This window comes from Pelobates fuscus, chromosome 1, assembly GCF_036172605.1.
Source record: "Pelobates fuscus isolate aPelFus1 chromosome 1, aPelFus1.pri, whole genome shotgun sequence".
NCBI lineage: Eukaryota > Metazoa > Chordata > Amphibia > Anura > Pelobatidae > Pelobates > Pelobates fuscus.
In genome coordinates this window covers 286,010,566-286,034,749 of record NC_086317.1, presented here as the reverse complement: position 1 = coordinate 286,034,749, position 24,184 = coordinate 286,010,566, and the positions used below count along the sequence as shown (strand labels likewise).

At 40.4% G+C, this 24,184-nt stretch overlaps 1 protein-coding gene across 1 annotated transcript in view; it reads left to right on the top strand.

The window, feature by feature from the left end:
• The window catches only part of BBX (BBX high mobility group box domain containing), a 185,484-nt gene that overhangs the window by 124,486 nt on the left and 36,814 nt on the right, over positions 1-24,184 (top strand). The window contains exons 7-11 of the mRNA XM_063457468.1: positions 6,161-6,270; positions 12,184-12,264; positions 13,593-13,673; positions 16,064-16,144; positions 19,309-19,389. Of these exons, the coding sequence (XP_063313538.1) occupies positions 6,161-6,270; positions 12,184-12,264; positions 13,593-13,673; positions 16,064-16,144; positions 19,309-19,389 (434 nt within the window). The remainder of the gene's footprint in view (positions 1-6,160; positions 6,271-12,183; positions 12,265-13,592; positions 13,674-16,063; positions 16,145-19,308; positions 19,390-24,184) is intronic.

Below are 24,184 nucleotides of genomic sequence, written 5' to 3'. Positions count from 1 at the left end.
AAACAAAATTAGCAAAAGAAGATTTGATCATTTTAGCCATGGTATAGGAATAATTAATGGCACCATCCTAAACAAATAAATCCACTTAGGCAGAATGTCATGATTCGGGGAACCCAACACGCTAACACACACACAGACACACACACAGAAAGTGTGCAGTACCGGTCCTTAGAGTGGCCGGGCTAAGCACACACAGAATAGTCAGGAGACAAGCCGAGTAAGGGGAACCAGAAAACAGAATAACGAGAAACAAGCCGAGGTCAAAGGGTAGGAGAAAGTCACAAAGTCAGTATAACAAGCCAGAGAGTACGTAACCAGAAATCACACGTTCAGAATCAATACTAAAAAGCAAAGACCACAACAGGGCAGGGAGGAACAGGAAAGGTAAGTATTTAAACCATCAGGTTAATTCTGATTGGATAATTTCCAATCAGAATTAACAATCACACGTGGGAGATATCTAAACCTCCCACTGTGACTGAGGCACTGTGCCTTTAATGCCGGGTCAGGTGACTGACCCCGGCGTGACATATCTTGGGCAGTCCTCCAGCGTGCAGCGTCATGCATGCTGCCGCTGGGGGGCGTGGAGGAAGACGCGGGCGGCATCCGAGGCTGGAGGGATGCCGCTCGCCGAGACCCCGTGGAGAAGGGGACCGCGGACGGCTGGAGGGTGAGTGCCGCGAGCGGACTGCAGCCTCCCCTTGCAGCCGCCCGCGGGGTCCTGACATTACCCCCCCCTCGAAGACCGCCCAGAGGGCGGGAAGCAGAAGGCTTCAAAGGAAACCGGGCATGAAAGGAGCGGATCAAAGAGGGAGCGTGCAGATCAGAGCACGAAACCCAAGATCGGTCCTCAGGGCCGTACCCCTTCCAATCCACCAGATATTGCAGCCGACCCCTAGAAACACGAGAGTCGAGAAGGGCAGCCACTTCGTACACATCACTGGGGACAGTGCGAGGGGAAACAGGCCGCCCGAGGGGACGAGAGAACCGGTTGCAAAGCAAGGGCTTCAAAAGCGAAACGTGAAACGTGTTCGGAATGCGCATGGAAGAAGGCAAGTCCAGGGAGTAGGAAACGGGGTTAACCCTACGCAACACCTTGTAGGGACCAAGGAACCTGGGAGCGAACTTCATCGAGGGAACCTTGAGGCGGAGGTTCCTGGAGGACAACCATACCCTATCACCCGGAACATAGGAAGGGGCCGCACCCCTATGGCGATCAGCAAACTTCTTCTGAGCAGCCGCTGAACGGGACAGCGCAACATGGACCTGATCCCACATCTTCCACAAAGAGGCGAGGTGCTGGTCCAAAGCGGGCATTCCCTTGTCGGAGAACGCACCGGGAAGGACGGAAGGCCGAAACCCATAAGCAACCTCAAAAGGACTTAAGCCAGTAGACGAATGAGACACCGTATTCCTGGCAAATTCAGCCCACGGAAGGAGGCGAGACCAGTCATCCTGGTGCGCATTAGTGAAGCAGCGCAAATACAATTCCACAGACTGATTAGCACGTTCGGCTGCACCATTAGATTGCGGGTGATAGGCGGAAGTAAACGACAAGGAGACCCCCATCTCAGCACAAAACTACACTGCGTACAGACCCGACAAGCCTGCACAAAATCCACTACGTCTCGCTTGAGTGAAGGCCACCAGAACTGTTGAAGGAGGCCCTTATAAGTCTTGGTAACCCCCGGATGACCAGCAGTTTTGGCGGTGTGAAATAAAGCTAACAACTTCTTTCTGTCATTCACTCTAACGTATAGTCTGCCAACAGGCGTCTCAGGAGGTGCTTGAGTTTGGTATGTCTTAATATTATCGAGAACAAGGGACGAAACAACCAAACGGGTAGCAGCTATTATCTGAGACGCAGGTACAATAGGTTCAGGGGTCGGGTTAACAGATTCTAGAGGTTCATACTGTCGGGAGATAGCGTCAGCTTTGGCATTACGGCAACCAGGTCTGTAGGTAATCACGTATTGGAAGCGTGAAAGAAATAGAGACCATCTAGCCTGCCGGGCGGACAACCTTCTAGCATCAGCTATATAGGAGAGGTTCTTATGATCTGTTATAACCATGATTTTGTGTTTAGAACCCTCCAACAAGTACCTCCATTCCTTAAAAGCTAACACAATAGCCAATAGTTCCCTGTTCCCAACATCGTAATTCTTTTCCGGATCAGATAACCTTTTTGAAAAGTAGCAACAGGGATGGAGGGGTTCGTCATACGATGACCTCTGTGACAGTACTGCTCCCACACCTGATTCAGAAGCGTCAACTTCCATAACAAAGGGAAGAGAAGGATCAGGGTGGCGCAGTACTGGAGCAGAGGCAAATGCCTTCTTGAGAGTGTCGAAGGCCTTAAGGGCTTCAGGAGTCCAAACCCTAGGGTGTAGACCTTTCTTAGTCAGCTTCGTTATAGGGGAGATAAGTGGTGAAAAGTTTCTTATAAATTTCCTGTAATAGTCGGCAAATCCTATAAAACGCTGGATAGCCTTAAGACCTTGGGGAAGCGGCCAGGATAGTATGGCTTCTAATTTAGCAGGATCCATACTGAAACCCTGTTCGGAAATTATATATCCTAGAAATTGCACCGAGGTCTGATCGAACAAACATTTTTCTAATTTACAATAAAGTCCGTTCTGTAATAACCTTTTAAGCACCATCCTAACATGATTATGATGTGTCTGTAAATCAGGGGAATATACAAGGATGTCGTCAAGGTACACCACGGCACAGACATGTAATAGATCCCTGAGGACATCGTTTATGAGGTCCTGGAACACCGCGGGAGCATTACACAGTCCAAAAGGCATGACTAGATACTCATAATGTCCGCTACGGGTATTGAATGCTGTTTTCCACTCATCATTCTCCTTTATACGAACAAGGTTATAAGCCCCCCTGAGGTCCAATTTAGTGAAGTATTTAGAACCTTTGACCCGGTCAAACAACTCCGTGATGAGGGGAATAGGGTAGGCATTTTTAATCGTTATATTGTTCAGGCCCCTGTAGTCTATACAAGGCCGTAGGTCACCCTCCTTTTTGGCAACGAAAAAGAAACCAGCCCCAGCAGGAGAGGAGGACCTTCTGATAAAACCTTTAGTTAAGGCTTCCTGTATGTACTCCTCCATTACCTGGTTCTCTTTTTCAGAAAGAGGGTATACCTTGCCCCTAGGCGGCATAGTACCAGGTAAGAGGTTTATGGCACAATCATATTCACGGTGCGGGGGTAGTTTATCTGCCTCCCTTTTTTCAAACACCTTAGCTAGGTCTGCATACACAGGGGGAACATAAACAGATAGTGGTTTGGCTGTGGGTACGTTAAGCAAGCCAACAGGACAAACACGAGTCATACATTCCTTTTGACAAGATTCCCCCCAGGAGAGTATCTCCAAACAACCCCAATCAATCATCGGATTGTGTTTAACCAACCAGGGGAAGCCCAAAACGATAGAGGCTGTAGGGGAGTTGATTATTTGAAAGGACAATCTTTCCTTGTGCAAGGCACCCACAGACATAACCAGTTCTTTGGTCTCATGGGTCATCAGAGGCTTCTCCAGTGGTCTACCGTCTATGGCCTCCACAGCCAAGGGAGTGACCCTTTGGATCAGAGTCAACGATGTGGCTTTAGCAAAACACTCATCCATAAGATTGTCAGCAGCCCCTGAATCTATCAAGGCTTTGGTTATCACGGAGGTATTTCCAACAAAAAGGGTAACCGTAATAAATGGTCTAGTAATGGGGGCGTGAGGGGTAAACGACATAACGCCCGAGGCCGACCCCTCTATAGGCCTTGGGTGCTGCAGTTTTCCCCGCAATTCAGGGCAGGTTCTTAGAAGGTGTCCCCTTTTCCCACAGTAAAGGCATAACCCTTCCCTTCTTCGGTATGATTTTTCTACCTCGGTTAACCCAGTAACACCCAATTGCAAGGTATCAGGGGGAGGTAGTCTAGAAGGGGGTAATGCCAGTAACGCAGTACTGGGTAAAGCAGGTGACATCTGTGTAAACATACGCCTCTGACTACGTCTCTCTCTAATACGATTATCAATACGGATGATATAATCTATAAGATCGTCCAGAAGGACAGGCAATTCCCTGGATGCTATTTCGTCCAGGATGTAAGCGGCCAAACCCTCCTGAAAGGCTGTAACGAGGGCATCATTATTCCATACCACCTCAGCTGCTAGAGTGCGGAATTCGATAGTGTAATCCGCTACAGATCTGTTAACCTGTCGGACCCTAAGCAGAGCTTTGCCAGCAGAAGCAACCCTACCGGGTTGATCAAACGTGCGTTTGAAAGCTGTCAGAAAATCTGCGAAGGACATAGGAGACGTATTCTCCCACATGGGGTTGGCCCATGCTAAAGCTCTCCCAGACAAGTGGTTTATCAAAAAGGCAATTTTAGTTCTGTAAGTGGGATAGGAACGTGGATTCATTACCAAATGGATGTCAATTTGATTGAGGAAACCACGACACAAAGTTGGGTCACCACTATAGCGCTGTGGCGGTGTCATATGGACTACATGAGCAGGAACGGGTACTGGAGTGGCAATGGGTTCGGACACAGCAGCAGCCACCTCCTGGACGGCAGGCTGCAAGTGTGCAGTATGAGTCAGTATGGTCTGTAAGGCTTGAGCAAACTGAACCATACGGTGGTCCAAGCCATCCATTCTAGCCTCCTGATTAACCAAAAGCTGGGGTATGTCAGCAGGTTCCATTATGGCCCTGTTGTAATGTCACGATTCAGGGAACCCAACACGCTAACACACACACAGACACACACACAGAAAGTGTGCAGTACCGGTCCTTAGAGTGGCCGGGCTAAGCACACACAGAATAGTCAGGAGACAAGCCGAGTAAGGGGAACCAGAAAACAGAATAACGAGAAACAAGCCGAGGTCAAAGGGTAGGAGAAAGTCACAAAGTCAGTATAACAAGCCAGAGAGTACGTAACCAGAAATCACACGTTCAGAATCAATACTAAAAAGCAAAGACCACAACAGGGCAGGGAGGAACAGGAAAGGTAAGTATTTAAACCATCAGGTTAATTCTGATTGGATAATTTCCAATCAGAATTAACAATCACACGTGGGAGATATCTAAACCCCCCACTGTGACTGAGGCACTGTGCCTTTAATGCCGGGTCAGGTGACTGACCCCGGCGTGACATATCTTGGGCAGTCCTCCAGCGTGCAGCGTCATGCATGCTGCCGCTGGGGGGCGTGGAGGAAGACGCGGGCGGCATCCGAGGCTGGAGGGATGCCGCTCGCCGAGACCCCGTGGAGAAGGGGACCGCGGACGGCTGGAGGGTGAGTGCCGCGAGCGGACTGCAGCCTCCCCTTGCAGCCGCCCGCGGGGTCCTGACACAGAACATAAGATCTCAAAGTGTTACCTCTACCCCACCACGATATTTCTAAATGGCACCATTCTTTTAAGTCTTTGTTTGTATTTTTCAAAAGATGCATAAAGTTTGTTTCCATTATTCTTTCTAGGTTTTTATTTATTCTAATTCCTAGGTAGACAAATTCTTCTGATTGAGAAAAGTTGAATCTATTTAGTAGTTGTTCTATTATATCTGGTGCTATATTCTTATACATTGCAATAGATTTGGATAAGTTAAGTTTATAGTTGGATACCTTACTGTACTGTTCGATTTCTGCCATCACATATGGCAAAGAATTTTCTGGATCAGCGACATACAACAGACAAACTTTATTATGTTTTTTATTATGTTTTTGAAATACTTTAATGTTCAAATACAGCAGTGTAGTATGCACAGACACTTTACATTTTACTACCCTATTAGCTGTTATCAGCATGCACTTTTAGCAACTAAATACAATTTGCACAAAAGTTTCCAGCAACCTCATCTGTATATATCTCATACATCCATCCTCAAATCACTCCGCTTGTTTTAACCCCTGCTCAGAGGTGTAACTAGAATCCACTGGGTCCCGGTGCAAAAATTGCCCGGGGCCTCCCCCTTCTCTGTGTCTCATTCCCACACCCCACCCCCCACACCCCCATGTGCCTCATGCCCTCTGCCCCGCAGCCCCTCCATGTGTCCCATTCCCTCTCCCTCCTCATATCTTCACCAAGCTATACCAATTCTATGTAACATGCTTATCTCGATTTATATTTTTTTTTATTGTTTATTCTCAAGATCCAACACAGATGGGAGGTCTCAGTATGCTGCTTTTAGCGGGTGAACATGCGTTGACTGCTCATGAGGATCATGCCGTGGACACACATGTAGAAAGCTCAATGACAGAGGTGAATTTCAAAATGAGATAATTGAATTATGGGAATAACTGTTCTGACTTTAGGTTATAGTTTGACAAATAAGTAATCAGTGTTCCATAAAGCACTTTTGCTAATAGTATACTTCTATTTAACACTGAGCATGTTTGTGGTGGCATAAAAACAAGCTGAGGAGTGACTGAAGAGTCACCGACAGAAGCATGTAAATGGCACTCCTGTTTCCAGATGAGGAGCCAAGTGTTACTTCATACTAGTATCTAAACAGTCACTGTGATGGCTATAAGGAATTCTCCCTTTGTGAAAATATGGCCTTCTACCATGCTGTGTTCCTAATCTAATATTCAGATGAATGAAAAGATGTGCAAAAGTACAGTAAACAGAATGCCACCATGCCTTCGCCTCACACTTAGTAAAACAAGTATACATTTTGTATATGACAGGTAACGTTATTAACTCTTTCAGATAAATCACCACAAAGATCTGAACGATTTCTCATGCCTGGCAGATGCTTTGTTCTTAAAGGGACACTATAGTCACCCAGACCCATTCAGCTCAATGAATTGGTCTGGGTGCCAGGTCCCCCAGGTTTTAACCCTTCAGAGGTAAACATTGCAGTTTCAGAGAAACTGCTATGTTTACATTGCAGGGTTAATCCAGCCTCCAGTGGCTGTCTTCCTGACAGCCGCTAGAGGCGCTTCTGCGATGCTGGATGCGAAAATCACATTCAGCACGCAGAATGTCCATATGAAAGCATTGAGAAATGCTTTCCTATGGACTGTTTGAATGCGCGCGCGGCTCTTGCCACGCATGCGCATTCTGCTCCACTCAGGAGCTGACCACGGCGGGGGAGGTGAGGTCACCTGGCGCTGGTGAAAGGTTAGTGGCTGAAGGTGTTTTAACCCCTTCATCCCAGCGGGAGGGGGACCCTGAGGGGTGGGGGGGACCTAAGGGTTATATAGTGTCAGGAAAACAAGTTTGTTTTCCTGACACTATAGTGATCCTTTAATTTAAAAGGACACGGTATGCACTATAACCATTTTTTTAAAATCTTATTAAAATGGTTATAGAGCCTGAAGTCCCCTAGCACTGTCTCTGCAATCAGTATTTCACAGTTTGTAAACAGTTTACCATTAATAATGTCCCTCCTGGGGTATGCCCAGCAATGTGCATGATGATTGTCTGAAAGCGTTCCGCCGCTGACACTCTCTGCCAGTTACAGCAGCCCATTGCTTCTTGGGATAATGCTTCCCCATTAGCCCAGGCAACACAGAATGGATGGGCTGTTCCAAACTTTCGTTCAGCATTAAAACATTACAAACTATTCAATGAAACCAGGGGACTCCAGATACAATAGGAGACTCCAGATACAATAACCAATATAACCAGAGGCAAGGAATAAGAGCCATGAACCAGGCTGGTAAAACACTCATCTGGTGCGTGACTATACAAGAGTAAATCCCACAATAGAGTACTCTGTTTATCAATTTTGAATAGTACTCACAATTAAGAGGATCCAGATCTATTTCTCAGCGTATGTGAAGTCTTTGTAGAGTTAATCCAGCCCCCTTGAGTAGACTTAAGAGTGCAATTTGCCCTTATTTTCAGTATGTAATATACTACAGTATATATAGGTAGCTTTATTTACCATGTTAAAGACGCTCTAAGCACCAGAAACACTACAGTCCTAAGGCAAAGAGAAAATCCCTGCAGGCTCAGCAGTATAAACAGAAAATATTGTGTTTACATTGCTGGCTAACACCGCCTCCTTTTGTGGCTGTCAATCGGGACACTCACCAGAGGGAATTCCTAGATGAGATCCCGCAAAAACTGCAGGACCAACATTCAGTGTCTCCACTCTCTACATCTAGATGCTAAATTCAATGCGTCTCTATGTGGAAATGCTGATTGGAGCAGTGTAGCAATTGATGTGCATGCACACTAGCCCCCCTATGGGGAAGCATTGGATTGGCTGAGATCATCAGTATCGATGAGGTCAACCAGTGGAGGCGAGGGATTAATTATAAGCAAAATCCTTTGTTTTCTTACTTCCTTGGGGGCATGAACAGCTAAATAGGTAGGCTAACACTAAAGTGTAATGAATACATGTTTGTATTCCTAATCCCTTAAGGCTTTTTATACCAACACACACTGTAAAATGTGAGCTATAGGTCTGTTCAACCATAATTCAACTCTATCATATTAAGTGTACACACACTTATTAAATATCATATTGTTTAGGAGAAATAGTGCTTTCATTTCATATCAGATATTTATATATGAAACATAATTTAATAAAGTGTGAAATTAAAAAGTGAGAAATTAAGACATTTTGCATTTCTTCTGCATTTTAACTGTGAATGTCATAATACTGTTAGCTTTTACAACAGTAAAATACACATATTTGTTTTCAGGCATGTCCCCTGAGCACAGCAAATTTCTCATGACCAGGTTTTATGGTGTTTTGGAGAGCTACAAGGTCAAATATAGGGTTTGTCCATTTCAGTTTTTACACATTGAAATTTGCCAGATTGCTTTGCAGGACCTATTTTGCCTTTGAGACAGTATGGCAGCCCATGAATTAAAATTATCCTTATAATGGCATACCATTTGCAAAGTAGGCAATGCAAGGTATACAAAATGGGGTACGTCGAGTCTTTTTCATTATCCACTTACTCACAAACGCTGTCCAAAATAGTAGTCTAATTGTGGGTGGGAGGGGAGGGTTGCATTTTTCACTTAAAAACTGCACTTTCACTGATATCATCGATATTATATGTTTTACTGCTCTAAAATACTTATATTTGTGTTCAGCGATGTCTCACGAGTACAACATGCACGGGTTTTATGGGGTTTTGGAAAGCTACAGGGTCAAATATAGGGCTTTCCCATTTCAATCTTCATATCTGGAAACTTGGCAAAATATATTTTTTAAGCCTATGTTGCCTTTGAGAGAGAGTGGCATCCTGGGTAATACCTTTTCCACCTTTACCATTTTCAAAAGTAGGCAGCCCAGAGTATTCCAAATGGTGTTTGAGGTTTTTGGTCTAGCCACTTGATCACAAATGCAGGCCCCATTTAGTGGTTATATTTTTTATTTGTGTTTATTGTGTTTATTCATACTCATGAACCCAATTTTCACAGGACATTTCATAATCCTGATATGAGTTAGTGCAATAAAACCTCAGTATTTTGATTTAACATTGTTTCACGAATATAACAGTAGCCCCATGTACCATTTTTTTAGGGGGCCAGATATGCTAGATACAGGATATTAGGGATTTAGCTATGCATCTAAAAAAGATAAAATAAACACTATATGGTTAAGCAATGTAGTACACACTTTAAAGATACAGTTACAGAATGTATAGCATTTGGGTGGTAAGTTTGAAGATTCCACCGTGGAAACTTTTCGAATGATTCAGGGCATGGACACAATGCAATGAGTGCTGCGTAACTAAAAGTGTTGAAGAAAATTTAAAATATCTAAAAGAAATAACTAGGCTATTTTTTTTTAAGGAAAATTTAACCGCAGAGATCTCTTTCGAAAAAAATATGGTGCACAAAAACATGTGTTATAAGAGGTCATCTGATAAAAATGGGAGCCAGAAATAAACAGAAAAAGGGTTTAACCCTCACAGACCTATACATAGTCCTCTCAAAAGAGAATGAGATAAATAAGAAAAATCCTTCTGATGTAAAGGCCAACCTAAAGATGTTAAATCAGATCTACAACTCCAAAGGAAATAGAGCAGGCAACATTTTGACAGCTAAGCTAAAAAAAAATGGACAGCTGGCAATAGCATATATAAAATATCAAATAAAGAGGGAACCATATATTCCCCCTAAAAAATCGGGCAGTCTTTTGGGTCCTTCTATGAAACAATGTATCATTTAAAAACCACTAAAGCAAATCAAGAGATCCAAGAAAATCTAGAAAAATGTGCACAACCAAGTCTTACAGAAGATCAAATCATGGCTCTAAACTACCAGATAACAGGAGAAGAAGTTGAATTAGGAATAGATAAAAAAAAAAAAAAAAGCCCCTGGACCAGATTGATTCTCGGGAATATTTTATAAGACAATGAAAGCTGATATATGCAAACATCTAGCAAAATAATTTAACAGTTTCTAAGAGAGAGGCAAAATAACCTCAGAATTACTCCAGGGAAATATAATACCAATACTAAAAAACAATAAAGATCCATCTCAGATTGAAAACTACCGTCCTATCTAATTTATAAATGGGGTTCTAAATATCTATTCAGCCATTATAGCCAATAGATTGAAATCCATAGTTCCCTCTTGGATCCATACTGAACAAGTAGTGTTTGTCACTAGAAAACAACCCTCAGATAATATACGTAGAGTAGTAGATCTGATTGACCTCTCTAACAGAAGAACTGACCAGACTATATTATTATCATTAGACGCAAATCAAGCGTTCGATCAGGTTAGTTGGAACTTTATGTTTTAAACATTAATTAGGATGGGTTTAAAAGGATGAATATTACAGACAATACTGGCTCTTTATACTAACCCTTAAGCGAGGATAATCGGATTGGGTATTGCTTGTCCTTGGTTTAGTGTTCAAAAAGGGACTAGGTAGGTATACCCCTTCTCTCCAATCTCACTCTGGAGCCTCTATCCCAATTTATTAGAATGAATAACAACATTAAAGAAATACAATTTGGTAACAAGGAGGCAAAATTAAGTCTGTATGCAGATGATGCAGATTGATCTTAACAGATCCCCAAACCTCGATCTATTTTTTACTTAAAGAATTAGAAATCTTTAGTAGTGTGTCAAACTATAGGCTCAATACATCTAAATCTATCATTATGGGCTTAAACCTACGGGTAGATAGAAATCTAAGGACAGACTATGAGAAAAATATAGCTTAAAATGGGCTACAGATAGTATCGATTTAACTGGGGATAATTATCACATCTCATCCAAATAATCTAACAGGGGCCAATTACGACGCTTAGTTAAACCAGACAACCAGAATGCTTAATGATTGGAAGACCCTAAAAGTCTCATGGCTGGGACAAACAAACATCATTAAATCCTATGTCTTACCAATATGGAATTTTCTTTTCAAGGCTTTCCCAATATCTTCACAAAGATCGCAATTAACAAAAACTCAGAAAAGCTTTATGGAATATATATGGAGAGGAAAGAAGCCAAGGATTAACCGAAAGCTACTAAAGGAAAGCATAGATAATGGAGGCTTAGCAATTCCAAATATAAAGAAATACCATGGTGCTGCTATCCTCAAACATCTTTCTAAATGTATAAATATAGGATCTAATGAGTGTTGGCAAGATATTGAAAAATACATGTTGGAGCTATCTGACCTGTCTCTTTTGTTATGGATACATCCTATTAAACTAGGGATAGACAGGACTAGAGGTAGACTTGGCGGCAAAAACAACCTCAGTAATCAAATCTTAAAATTCTGGTCCAAATTTAGATCAGAATATAAGCTGGGCTCCACCCCTCAGACATCCACTAGAGGTGCTTCCTGGTACAGCACTGATGTTATGCTCTGTATAGAAACGCTGAACTTTCCCCAGAGTGATGTATTGCATCTCTGTGAGGAGATTCTGATCGACCAAGAAGACCCCCTTGCCTTCCTCCTTGGCTGAGATCATCAGAATTGACTATATCCACCGATCTAATGCTTTCCAATGGCAAAACGTTGTGATTGGCTGAGATTAACAATTCTGATGTCAGCCAAGTAGGCAGATGAAGGAAATAAGGTGCATTTTTACTATAGTTAAGGGGGGCTAAGTAGTGTTTTTAACATTACAGGTTCAGGAGTACACAGTATAAGTGTATATGTAAAGCCAATACAGAAAATATATGTTGAAAAATAACATCCAGTGAGCTCTCTGTGAATCATACAGTTTCTTTTTATTCAAGGTGTCTTCCAGTGCAAGTTTGTCAAAGGATTCAAATTCTTCAGAGTTGATCAGGAAGTCTGAATTATTTCAGTTTGCTGAGGTATGCATGTTTTATATTTTCATGGAATGTGTCTACTAATTGATGTAAATGTGCCTAGTCTATATTCATTTTTATTTTATTTTATTATTTAAAAGTCTTAATCAGCATAAAGTTGTGCTCAAAAGTTTGCATACCCTAGCAGAAGTTGTGAAATATTGGATTTCTTTTTTTGAAAATAGGACTGATCATGATATGATCAGAAAATGTATTTTATTGAAGGATAGTGATCATATGAAGCCATATTTTATCACATAGTTGTTTTGGCTTCTTTTTAAATCATAATGATAATGGAAATCACCCAAACGGCCTTGATCAAACGTTTACATACCCTTGAATGTCTAGCCTTGTTACAGTTGACAAGGTGACACACCTTGTTAATGTTAATTTCCCACACATGTGGCTTTTTAAATTGCTATCAGTGTTTGTGTATAAATAGTCAATGAGTTTCTTAGCTCTCAAGTGGATGCACTGAGAAGGCTAGATACTGAGCCATGGGGAGCAGAAAAGACTGTCAAAAGACCTGCGTAACAAGGGAATGGAATTTTATAAAGATGGAAAAGGATATAAAAAGATATCCAAAGCCTTGAAAATGCCAGTCAGTATTGTTCAATCACTTATTAAGAAGTTGAAAATTCTGGGATCTCTTCATACGAAGCCAAGGTCAGGTAGACCAAGAAAGATTTCAGCCACAACTGCCTGAAGAATTGTTCATGATACAAAGAAAAACTTGCAGGTAACCTCAGGAGAAATACAGGCTGCTCTGGAAAAAGTCGGTGTGATTGTTCCAAGGAGCAGAATACGACAATAGTTGAACTAAAATGAGCTGTGTGATTTGAGTTGCCAGAAAGAAGCCTTTACTGCACCAATGCCACAAAAAAGCCCAGTTACAATATGCCCGACAACGCCTCACAGCTTTTGGCACACTGTAATTTGGAGTGACGAGACCAAAATAGAACTTTATGGTCACAACCATAAGAGCTATGTTTGGAGATGGGTCAATAAGGTCTACAGTAAAAAAGAATACCAATACTGTATAGGTGTAATACTGGGTCATTTTATACTTCAAATCTCCTTTGAAGGGCTAAAAGTGTATCAGTTTAAGTATACATTATTGAATATATTATGCAGCAGATATTGATATTTATCTATAGCATGTCTAAAACTCAGAACAGACCTTGAATTGTAGACTGCTAGAATTGTTTTCAGTTACTTCTATAGATACACAGCCAAAATGTACCTCCTTATTGGAAAGCCTTAAAAAGTTTTTTGTTTTTTTAAATCGTTTAATCGTCAAGAACAAGTTATTGATAATTACATATTATTTTAAGATTTCTTCCAGCACGTCACAATCGGATGTCCAGCCTTCTGCTAAGCAATGTGAGAAGTCAGCACTGTTTCAGTTTGCCGAGGTAGGAAACTTTAAGAACTAAGAAAGATAGAGGGCAATGTAGGTTATTGCAAAAATCCCAGCACAAGAAATACATTTTTTTTTTTTTTTTAATTCTTTATTTTTGTAGTGCAGAAGCTTCATACAGTCGCTTGGGAGGTACCCCAAAGGCAGTCCTCCAGCGCATCATAAAACATTTAGACATAGAGGTACAGGATTGAACTTGCACATTTTTTATAAAGTTAAGTTATGCGATATCCGGTGTCGATTGGCATTACTTAAGAATAGTCATAACATAAAATTAAATAAAATAAGCTAAATTGACAACGCTTAACTTTTCTGCTCGTGGGATAAGTGAGTAAAATGCTGTATCCAGCGTTATGGGAACTATGCGAGTAAGCTGTTGTGGTTGATTCCGTTTGGGGAGTCGCTTAAGGGAATCACGAATTAATGTGAAACCCAACTTTTAGTACAGGCTAGGTAAATTATGGGGTGAGTGTAACAGTTATGATGGTTTGTTACTGACGCCCTCTTAAAACATTGCTTTTTAAACATAGATTACGATTAACTTCAGCTATAACTAACGAGGTAAAAAGTATAGTATTTGAAAAGAGCGTGGATTCAAGCTTAAAACATTAACAAACGGTCGCCAACAAATATTGGCTAACGATAAAAAAGGCAAAAACAAAAAATCAAATGATACTGACGTCTGGACAGTGTCCAAATGATAAACCCTAGGTAAAGGTACATAGCCGTTTACATGACTCTGGCACGAACGGGTAAGTCCAGTTCAAGTTCAGCCGACCCCTGACACCGGGAAACGCTGGTGCTCTGTTTGGCAGTTCCTCCTGTCTTCGATGTTTCTGTGTTGGGAGTCTGCTCTTGTGGTGACCTGTGGGATGTTCAACCGCTTGATTGCTTGGCGTGCAGCGTTGGTTAGGATGAGCTGGGTCTTGCTGCGCTTAATGCATAGCTTCAGGTGAGGTGGGGTGCTTATGTGGTCTGCTTGGTGGGCTTTTCCCCTCGTGTGAACTTGGGAGTGGGAGCATCTTGGTACCTTTTCCCGCTGTGGGGAGCGCAAGTATCTGCGTCGCCGGATTGCCGTTCTGGGAGCTTGAGGCAGGTATCTGTAGCAGCGGCGTCTCGTTGTGGGTCGGACCCATGATGCCACAGTTTTCACCGCCCGTTGGAGACTCATTCCGCGGCTGTGTAATATGGCCCAAAAGCTTGAGCAGATCTGGTCCCAGGCCCCCAGGAGGTACGTGGGTGGCTGGACACTGGTACTCTGCACGTTAGGTCGATGCTGGGCGGCCATTTTGGATATGACAAGAAATACATTTTAAAGACAGGATCAGTCCTTTTCCAAAATTTGTAGATTATGTTAAAATGAAATAATTTCAGACACATATTAAAGGGGCATAGAAGCGATCACGAAATAGTAATCCATATATCACAGTAAAACTAGAGTGTGATGGAGTTACAGAATAGTACTAGCTGCTCCTGTGAACATAAATCAGTATTTTATGCTCGTTATGCAATGGAAATTCTTTGTACATTACCTGCCTGTAAAGGTATGAATGTATCTAGTCACTGATATAAATCTTGTACATTTGCTGAAAATGTAAGCTTCCTCCTTGCTTCCAAACAGTACAGGAAGTTTCAGGTTTTGTGTCATATTATTCCTACAGGGGTGGGAGGAGGTAATGGACTCTGCCATTTCTCTTAGCATTACATTAGCAGTCCAGAGATTGCTAAAGGTTGTAAGTACACAAAAACAACTTAATTAAGCTAAAGTTGTTTTGGTACTTAGGGTGCACCCTAAAACTCTTTAAATTATAAGAAATAATGTGCTGCCTATAGTCATATTGGTCTACCCTGCCGTGTTCTTTCATGGCAGTTTTGTGTAAAAATAAGCAAGAAGGTTCCTCAAGGCAACTGGGATTTATAAATCTGTATGGCTGCGCCTCATCATACAAACCAATGATCAACACTCCTTTTCATTTAAGTATATACCCTAAAAATCAAATAAAGGAAATGGTGACCAGTTGAGCAATATGAAATTAATTACTTTGGTGTGTATCAAACCTAATCTTCTGGTGCGGTTTAGGAATTGAAGTGAGCTATGATGATATTTGACCAAATCTAAGTTTGGATTTAGAGCTTTATTATGCCTATTAATGCAATGCTTATTCTAAATGTCAGTGTGTTATAGAACTAAAATGTAACAATTACTAACCCAAGTGGCATACTTTCACCCACTGTAGATATCATCAAACCAGTATAAGGGAAGTATGTTGTTTTACATGAGAGATTTGCTGAGGTGTAAAAAAATATTTATAACACTGCTCCTATCCCGATATTGAACATATTTAATGTCATATAACAATTTATTCTTCTTTATTTTCGTTCTAGATTTCATCAAATACTTCACAGATTAGCAGCCCCGAACTGTCAAAATGTGGTGGGAAATCAGCACTTTTCCATTTAGCAGAGGTAACCCAACAATGTATAGATGTGCTCAAATAAATACCATAAGCATAAGGGTAACAAGAGCATTTACAAAATACTCAATGATCACCCTGTAAAATAAAAAAAATTAAATAAAAACAAATGTATGTTGTACAGGTTCAAAAATAATATAGTAAGTTAATAGATGTCAATAGTCACATACGGTGCAGCAATTGTTATTTGGTAAAACTTTGTCATTAAATATATACACACATACATCAACCATTGACACCAAAGCAGCGAGGGGAATTGCATACTGAGCACAGTTAAATATTGGCCTCTCACAGAATATACCACTCCTGATACACAAAATGTCATACACAAATAAAGAGATACAGCCAACCTATAGAGGAATAAAAAAACGACACAATATAACATTGTTTAGGTGATATAGCTCAAAACGAGTTATAGTGTTGCACTCCCAAACCACTAGGTAGATCAAGCATATAAGTATGTCTTAAAACCTTCCTAACGGAGTTTTCAGACAGCATGGATCCTGGTGTCACTCTAGAAATAAAGTGCAAGAATGATTGTGCAGAATGTTCTCTCTTCCATATAAAAATATATTTTATTGTACGTAACATATAGTAAAGAATTTGATTTATTGGAATTCTCTGAGGTAGTCTGAAGGACAAAACACATAGGGCATGGCCATATCATTTATTCATACGCTTAGGTGAAGTTATTCATGATATGCTGTGAATTCTTTACTATACATTACCTGCAAGCATGCCATTAAATTTGCTTGTGCTGCTCAGAACAAATACAGGGCCCTTTTCTCATACTAGAGCTCTTCAGCAGGGCTGTGCGCATGGGCTACTCTGGAAGACCATTGAACCGACATGCTCACTTTGAGAGGGGGCGTGCTTGTCATTGGTAATGACAAAACACCCCCTCACAGGGCCGCTGCAATTAAAACATGCCTGGACCGAATTTTGTTCCCAGTCTGCCCAGCTTGCAATAAAATATATTTTTTTTTATGGAATAGAGAATGTTCTGCACCATATTTTTTACACTTTATTTCTAGTGTGATATCAGGATCGTTGCTGTCTGAAAAAACAAACAAACATTTTTTTCTGAGACATACTTATATGATTGATCTACCCAGTGATTTTTGAGTGCAATACTACAACAGTATTATGCTATGTAGCTTTTTTGTTTAGGTTGGCTGTAGCTTTTTTTTGTGTATGAAAATATTCTTAGTAGCAGACAGAATCTAGTCAAATAATTTAAACTAACAAGGGGTAAACCCTCTTTTGTTATGCTATAAAGTAGAGTAAAAAGGGAAAAATGTGGTAGCATTCAAAAGTAAGTATTTTTCAATGTATCTATATGTAAAAAAACTGAAAAGATACGGATTGGCTTTGAGTTTCCATTAACCATCAGCATCTCATTAATAACACAATTTTAATTACACTATTGTGCCTCCTACCACCTCACTCCTCCAGGCATCTGTTTACACTCTTCACAAAATGTAATCACTTTGCTAAGTGAGAGAGCTCTAAACACGTATTTAGAAATGAAAACAACAATAACACGTTTAAATTTATTATCTATTATATATGTGTTTCATTAAAAAAACAAAAAAAGATTACAGTCTAATATGATAGTTATTAGTATTAAGGACAGCAGCAGCCTTGATGAAGGCTTGCTGTGTGGTACAGATAAATAACTATATGAGCTGATTGTGTTTTACAGTCTCTGACCTGAGAAATTTGTCTAGTCTTAACTAAATTTTTGCACATACAGGGTTATTCACTAAACACTGGATATGTCTGGATGGGCAGAAATCTAGTGAAAATCACTGAATTCCGCAATGGCAAATCTCATTTTTACTAAAGCCAAATATGGTCGGAATTTTGTTGGACCAAGTGAATCGGCAGCAATTGCTCAAATGCATTTAATTTTCGGATTAATATCAGTGCATTCACATCCAAACCCTCTACAAAATATATAGGTGGGAGTATATCTACTAAATACTTAAATCTAGCGACTAGGGCCTGTAGATAAGTAAGAATACTTTAGACAGTAATAAATTGTTTTAATTTTTTTTTAAATTCATTTTAATATCCTCCCTTATTATTATTAGGTTGAGTGGATAGGTAGGGTGTTCATTTATTTTAAGGGATTGGTAGACAATGTTCATTTTTGGAAGGTGAGCAATGGCATGTCCACTTTCTCCACCCCATTGTATATTAATTTTAGAGTCCCCACCCACTACCTTTTATTATTTGGATTTCTCACCTCCCGCTAATTGGTGTGCACACATGTTCAACCCCCCCGCCCCAACCCACATCAGTTACATTATAATAGCCGTGGGTGGGGACTAATTACCATGTCCACCACTACGGAAAGGATGGTGGACAGTAATCCATAGGGGAGATTGTGTCCTCCCTCTTATTTTACGAGCTTTTCAATTGCTAATTTGAAATATGTAATAGATATGCTCCCAGCTGCCACATATCAGTTGGGGGTTTAAAACCGTTCTTATAGTAATATGGGGGGGGGGTCTAATTGACCCAGGGTTTTTGTTATTTATTTTACTTTAATGTAGCATTGGGCTAGCAAACACTGGCCAGTCTCCACATAATTAGCCCTGAAATTGCTGTGGGTTTTAATTATCCAAATAACACTGTATGCAGCGGATGTTTTTTCCTCGTTCGGTATGAGGCCATTTGGACTTTAGTGAATAACCCTGTTAGTATTTAAAGGGTTGCTCTAAGTACCAACTCAACTTAGCAAAATCGCAAAGTTGAAGACATAAAGGGTAACCCATGCAGCCATTTGTAAAGATTGCCACAACTCTATCACAGCTCCCTCAGAGTTTCATTTACCAAATATCAATTTTGTTCAAGTTCTGCATGCATATGGTAGGGGGGTAATTTTCTTTCTTTATTTTTCCTTTAATTGTCAGTTATATCACAGACAATGTTTTGCAAACGTATCATCTGTTCAACTGGCTTATCCATTTGATCAAAATAAATTGTAGAATCGAAAATATAGTTAGATTAAAATGTATCTGAAAGTATATAGGCTGAATTATCTTAGCATAGTAAGGGTTTACTCAGGTTACCGAATACCAACATTTTAATGCATCTTAATATTTATTTTATTTGTATGACTGTTGTATTTGTTGATTTCGGGTGTAGATTTCCTCAAGTACATCACATTCCGATTCACCTGCATCAGCAAAACAGTGTGGGACATCAGCATTGTTTCAACTTGCAGAGGTAATAACTGGACTAATATAAAATCCATTTGATTTAAAGAAAGCTATAGGTAAAAGAGGACCCACATGTTTTTCCAAATTTTTTAAAATGATACACAGCCACAACTTAATGTGTTAGGGAAAACAGACAGTCATTCATATTCTCATTTCATTCAATATTTGGATTTTTATAAAGAATGCTATTGGCAAGCTGATAGATTTTTGTTGATAACTCCAAAACATGTGGGCTTCTAGAATCCTCTACTAGTATTTGAAAATGGCATCGAGTGCATAAACAATAGATTTGAGATGTTTTTGTTACAGAACTCGTAAAAATCCTTAGTAAATTTATCTGCCATGGCACCTTGTTAAAGCAAATACTTCCTACGTAGTAACCTTGTATCTTGGGAGCAGATAAAGCACTACAAGTCCTCCCACTATACTAGATATGAATCTGAAAATCTTTTCTTTTATTATGAATTTATTTCATGACACATACATTATTGATCCTGTCTTTTTTCCCCCAGACATATTAATTTGTGTGTATATATATATATATATATATATATACACACACCAAAAGAGTTGTGGTGGGGGAAAAAGTGTGGATGAAAACCCCTTCCACCTGAAGTAAGTGGATAGTTAATACATTGCTAAACACCAATACATATACCAGTCAAGCCATAAGACTTGCTATTCTCACAGAAATCTCACTTTAACAGTTCTCTTGCTTTAACTTCCCCGAACATAGACAAACGCACCAGAGCAGGGAATCCCTCTAATCTATGCTCGTGGAAATTTCCCCGAACATAGATTAGAGGGATTACCTGCTGTCGTGCGTTTGTCTTTGTTTGGGAAACTTATAAACTAGACATGCGCACCAGAGTAGGGAATCCCCACGACTGTTCGCACTTACGCCTGGTCGTAAGTGCGAGCCGTCGTAAAACTGGTAGGTCACTAAATGAGCACCACCTGTGTGTGTGTGTGTGTGTATATATATATATATATATATATATATATATATATATATATATATATATATACACACACACGAAAAAAAATACCCAAAAAGATATCTTACTAGAAGATAGCCAATAGGAGAAGGACCCAGTCCAATCTCAACAGTAAGTGTAGAAATAACTAAAAAACTAAAACTTTATTAGAGTCTATTAAAAACTTGTAGCACACTGTAGCAAGAGTCTCATAAAGAGAGAGATGTAGCATAGTAAACGGCTAACAATTAGCCTAATGAAGAAAGGTCCTCACAAAAAAAGGGGGACGATATACTAAACTATGCACAGCTCAGGGAATAAAAACAAAAAGAGTAATGGAAGGAAGGAAAAGGAAGGGGAGGGTTAATAGGTATAGCAATAACCCCAAGAGGAGTAAATACCCCCCAAAATCCGTAAGGGGATAAAGGCAGCAATACTAAACCCATAGATAGAATCCTCTCCCCAATCCAATATAATCCCAACAAGCAACCTTCTCTCTAAACTAACCCTCTATCTCCTATGTAACACCTTCGTGGGTGTTCTAATCTAATAGGCTCAATCTAAATATCTGAAGCCCCAAGTAGAAGATACTAAAATATCATCAATGCAGAGTGCTCATAAGTGCTAACAAACATAAAATAAACCCGACGCGCGTTTCAGCGTGACCGCACGCCATCCTCAGGGGTATCGCAAATGAGGCTATCCCGGCGGTATATTTTATACCCGTAGTGAATTACAATCACCTGTGTGCCTGCCAATCGGTGTCCTCAGCCGTTCCGGTCGTCTCACCAATAGTATTGTGGGGGCGTGGTATGAGACTCCACGATCCCTACCCACAGAGCTTAATCGTGAGCGGCCGGAGTAAACTGAAGTGATATGACCGGGTTCAAAGAGACCTTTTAGCACCTAGTCACCTCTCGACTACCCCTCCTTCCGGCTATTTCCAAAAATATCTACCAATGGGTACGTTTCAATATGGTCGTTGTAGTGCTTGCCCATTTATTAGTGTAACGGACCGTTTCTGCATAAAAGGGGAAAAATCCGTTTAGGCGATAATCCCCTTTTCTAGAGACAGGCACAGCTACTGCAGAACACCAAACTCCCGATCTGGATACGAAATAACACTCCGAACTGGAACAGCTGAACAAGAAAAGCATACAATCCGCTTACACTCTTGGCAGTCAGCTTACAATCCAATTCCCCCCAAGAACGAGACGACACTTCATTTTGAGGGTTAAGCAGGAATCAATCCATTCGGGGGAACAACATACTCAAAAATTGCATGAATCAGACCAGGGGTTCAAAAGTTACTAAAAGTATCTTTTGGGCCCTGGCTTGCAGCATGGCACAATCTGGCTCAAACAGAAGTAAAACATCCCCCACAATGCATCCCGGCTTCCTCCCTTCTGCCCTGGAGATAATTGGAGAAGTAATCCAATTATCTAGGACTAGAGTCAGACTCCATTAACCACATGGTTGCAAAAAGACAGTAAAAGACATAAAATTACATACTGATACATTTAACACATAAAACACACATTTCTACATATCCCCAGTTTAACTGAACACATAAATACCTACATAATATTTAAGACAGTATTACTGTGATATGTTACAAAGTCTTAAAGGGACATTAGTCCCAAAAGTCCCAATATGTCCATCGCTGATTTTAAAGGGCCAGTAGCAGCAATATAAATTATTACATGCCCAAATATAGTTTTTCCAGTACAATATGTCCAGGGGCCATAGTCGCAGGGCAGGAGGCTAGCAACCAGGCTTCTCCAGTTCACAGTGGCGAAGTTGGTTTCGCCACAATTAGTAGACATTCCAAGATGTTCTCTGACAGTAGTGATATGGAGAAATTTAAACCTCCCTCCTTTTTCAACTGCCATACAACAGGAGTAGTTTATTTGTTGACTTGCTCCTGTGGCCTAAAATTCGTGGGCAAGACCTTCCGTCATTTCAAATATAGGATACGAGAACACGTAAATTCAGTCAGGAGACATTTGGAGACACCTGTCTCAAGACATTTACATTTACATCATAACCATTCTTCAGCAGGTATCCGTTTTATGGGTCTTGAACACATACCACAACCTCCGCGAAAAGGGAATTGGGACTTAAGATTAAAACAAAGAAAGGCATTTTGGATCTATCGTCTTAAAATGTTGTCCCCACTTGGGTTGAATGAAGGCTTTTCTTATTCCCCATTTATCTAATTTACTGATAAAATACTGATAAAAAATGATATCTCGAGTTAAGTTTGTATATATGTTTATATTTCTTTATTAGTCTTTATTTATTTTTTGGTTACCCCTTGTCTTTATACCCATTACATTGGGGTGGTGATATATATATATTTACTTCCTATAGAATGTAAGCTCGTTTGAGCAGGGTCCTCTTCAACCTATTGTTCCTGTAAGTTTATTTGTAATTATCCTATTTATAGTTAAATCCCCCTCTCATAATATTGTAAAGCGCTACGGAATCTGTTGGCGCTATATAAATGGCAATAATAAATAAATAAAAATAATACTTTGTTTACCTAGTGTGCCTAAACCATAGTCCTATTATACACACTATTTGAATTGCCCAAGATTATCATCTGTATGTTTGAGTACACATTGTTAAGTTGGATACTCACTTACAGGTGTATTGGCAACATTGTGTATAGAATTTTCGATACACTATAGTGGTAATTTAGTATCCTGATATGATGTGCCCCTCTAGTTGTTCCCTTATATAAATTGCCGATCTGACTACTTAATCACTGTCTTTTGTTTAGTGGTTATAACTTATATGAGTTTATCTCTTCTTGTACGTGAATTAGACTTAATGTATTCTTCCTTTGGTATATTGGAATATTAAGTAACGTCTACTCGTTTAGCCAGCCTGGCATATTAAAGGTTAACTTCTTTGAACCCGGTCATATCACTTCAGTTTACTCCGGCCGCTCACGATTAAGCTCTGTAGGTAGGGATCGTGGAGTCTCATACCATGCCCCAATACTATTGGTGAGACGACCGGAACGGCTGAATACACCGATTGGCAGGCACACAGGTGATTGTAATTCACTACGGGTATAAAATATACTGCCGGGATAGCCTCATTTGCGATACCCCTGAGGACGGCGTGCGATCACGCCGAAAAGCGCGTCAGGTTTATTTTATGTTTGTTAGCACTTATGAGCACTCTGCACTGATGATATTTTAGTATCTTCTACTTGGGGCTTCAGATATTTAGATTGAGCCTATTAGATTAGAACACCCACGAAGGTGTTACGTAGGAGATAGAGGGTTAGCTCAGAGAGAAGGTTGCTTGTTGGGATTGTATTGGTTTGGGGAGAGGTTTCTATCTATGGGTTTAGTATTGCTGCCTGTATCCCCTTATGGATTTCGGGGGGTTATTACTCCTCTTGGGGTTATTGCATAATTGCTATACCTACCTATCAACCCTCCCCTTCCTTTTCCCTCCTTCCATTACTCTTTTTGCTTTTATTCCCTGAGCTGTGCATAGTTTAGTATATCGTCCCCCTTTTTTGTGAGGACCTTTCTTCATTAGACTAATTGTTAGCCGTTTACTATGCTACATCTCTCTCTTTATGAGACTCTTGCTACTTCTGTCTGGTCCCAAGTTTTTAATAGACTCTAATACAGTTTTAGTTTTTTTGTTATTTCTACACTTACTGTTGAGATTGGACTGGGTCCTTCTCCTATTGGCTATCTTCTAGTAAGATATCTTTTTGGGTATTTTCTTTCCTACTTATTAATTCTTGGGTTACCCCCTACTACCCAGTCTAGGTGACCTTATTTACTTGAGAGACGG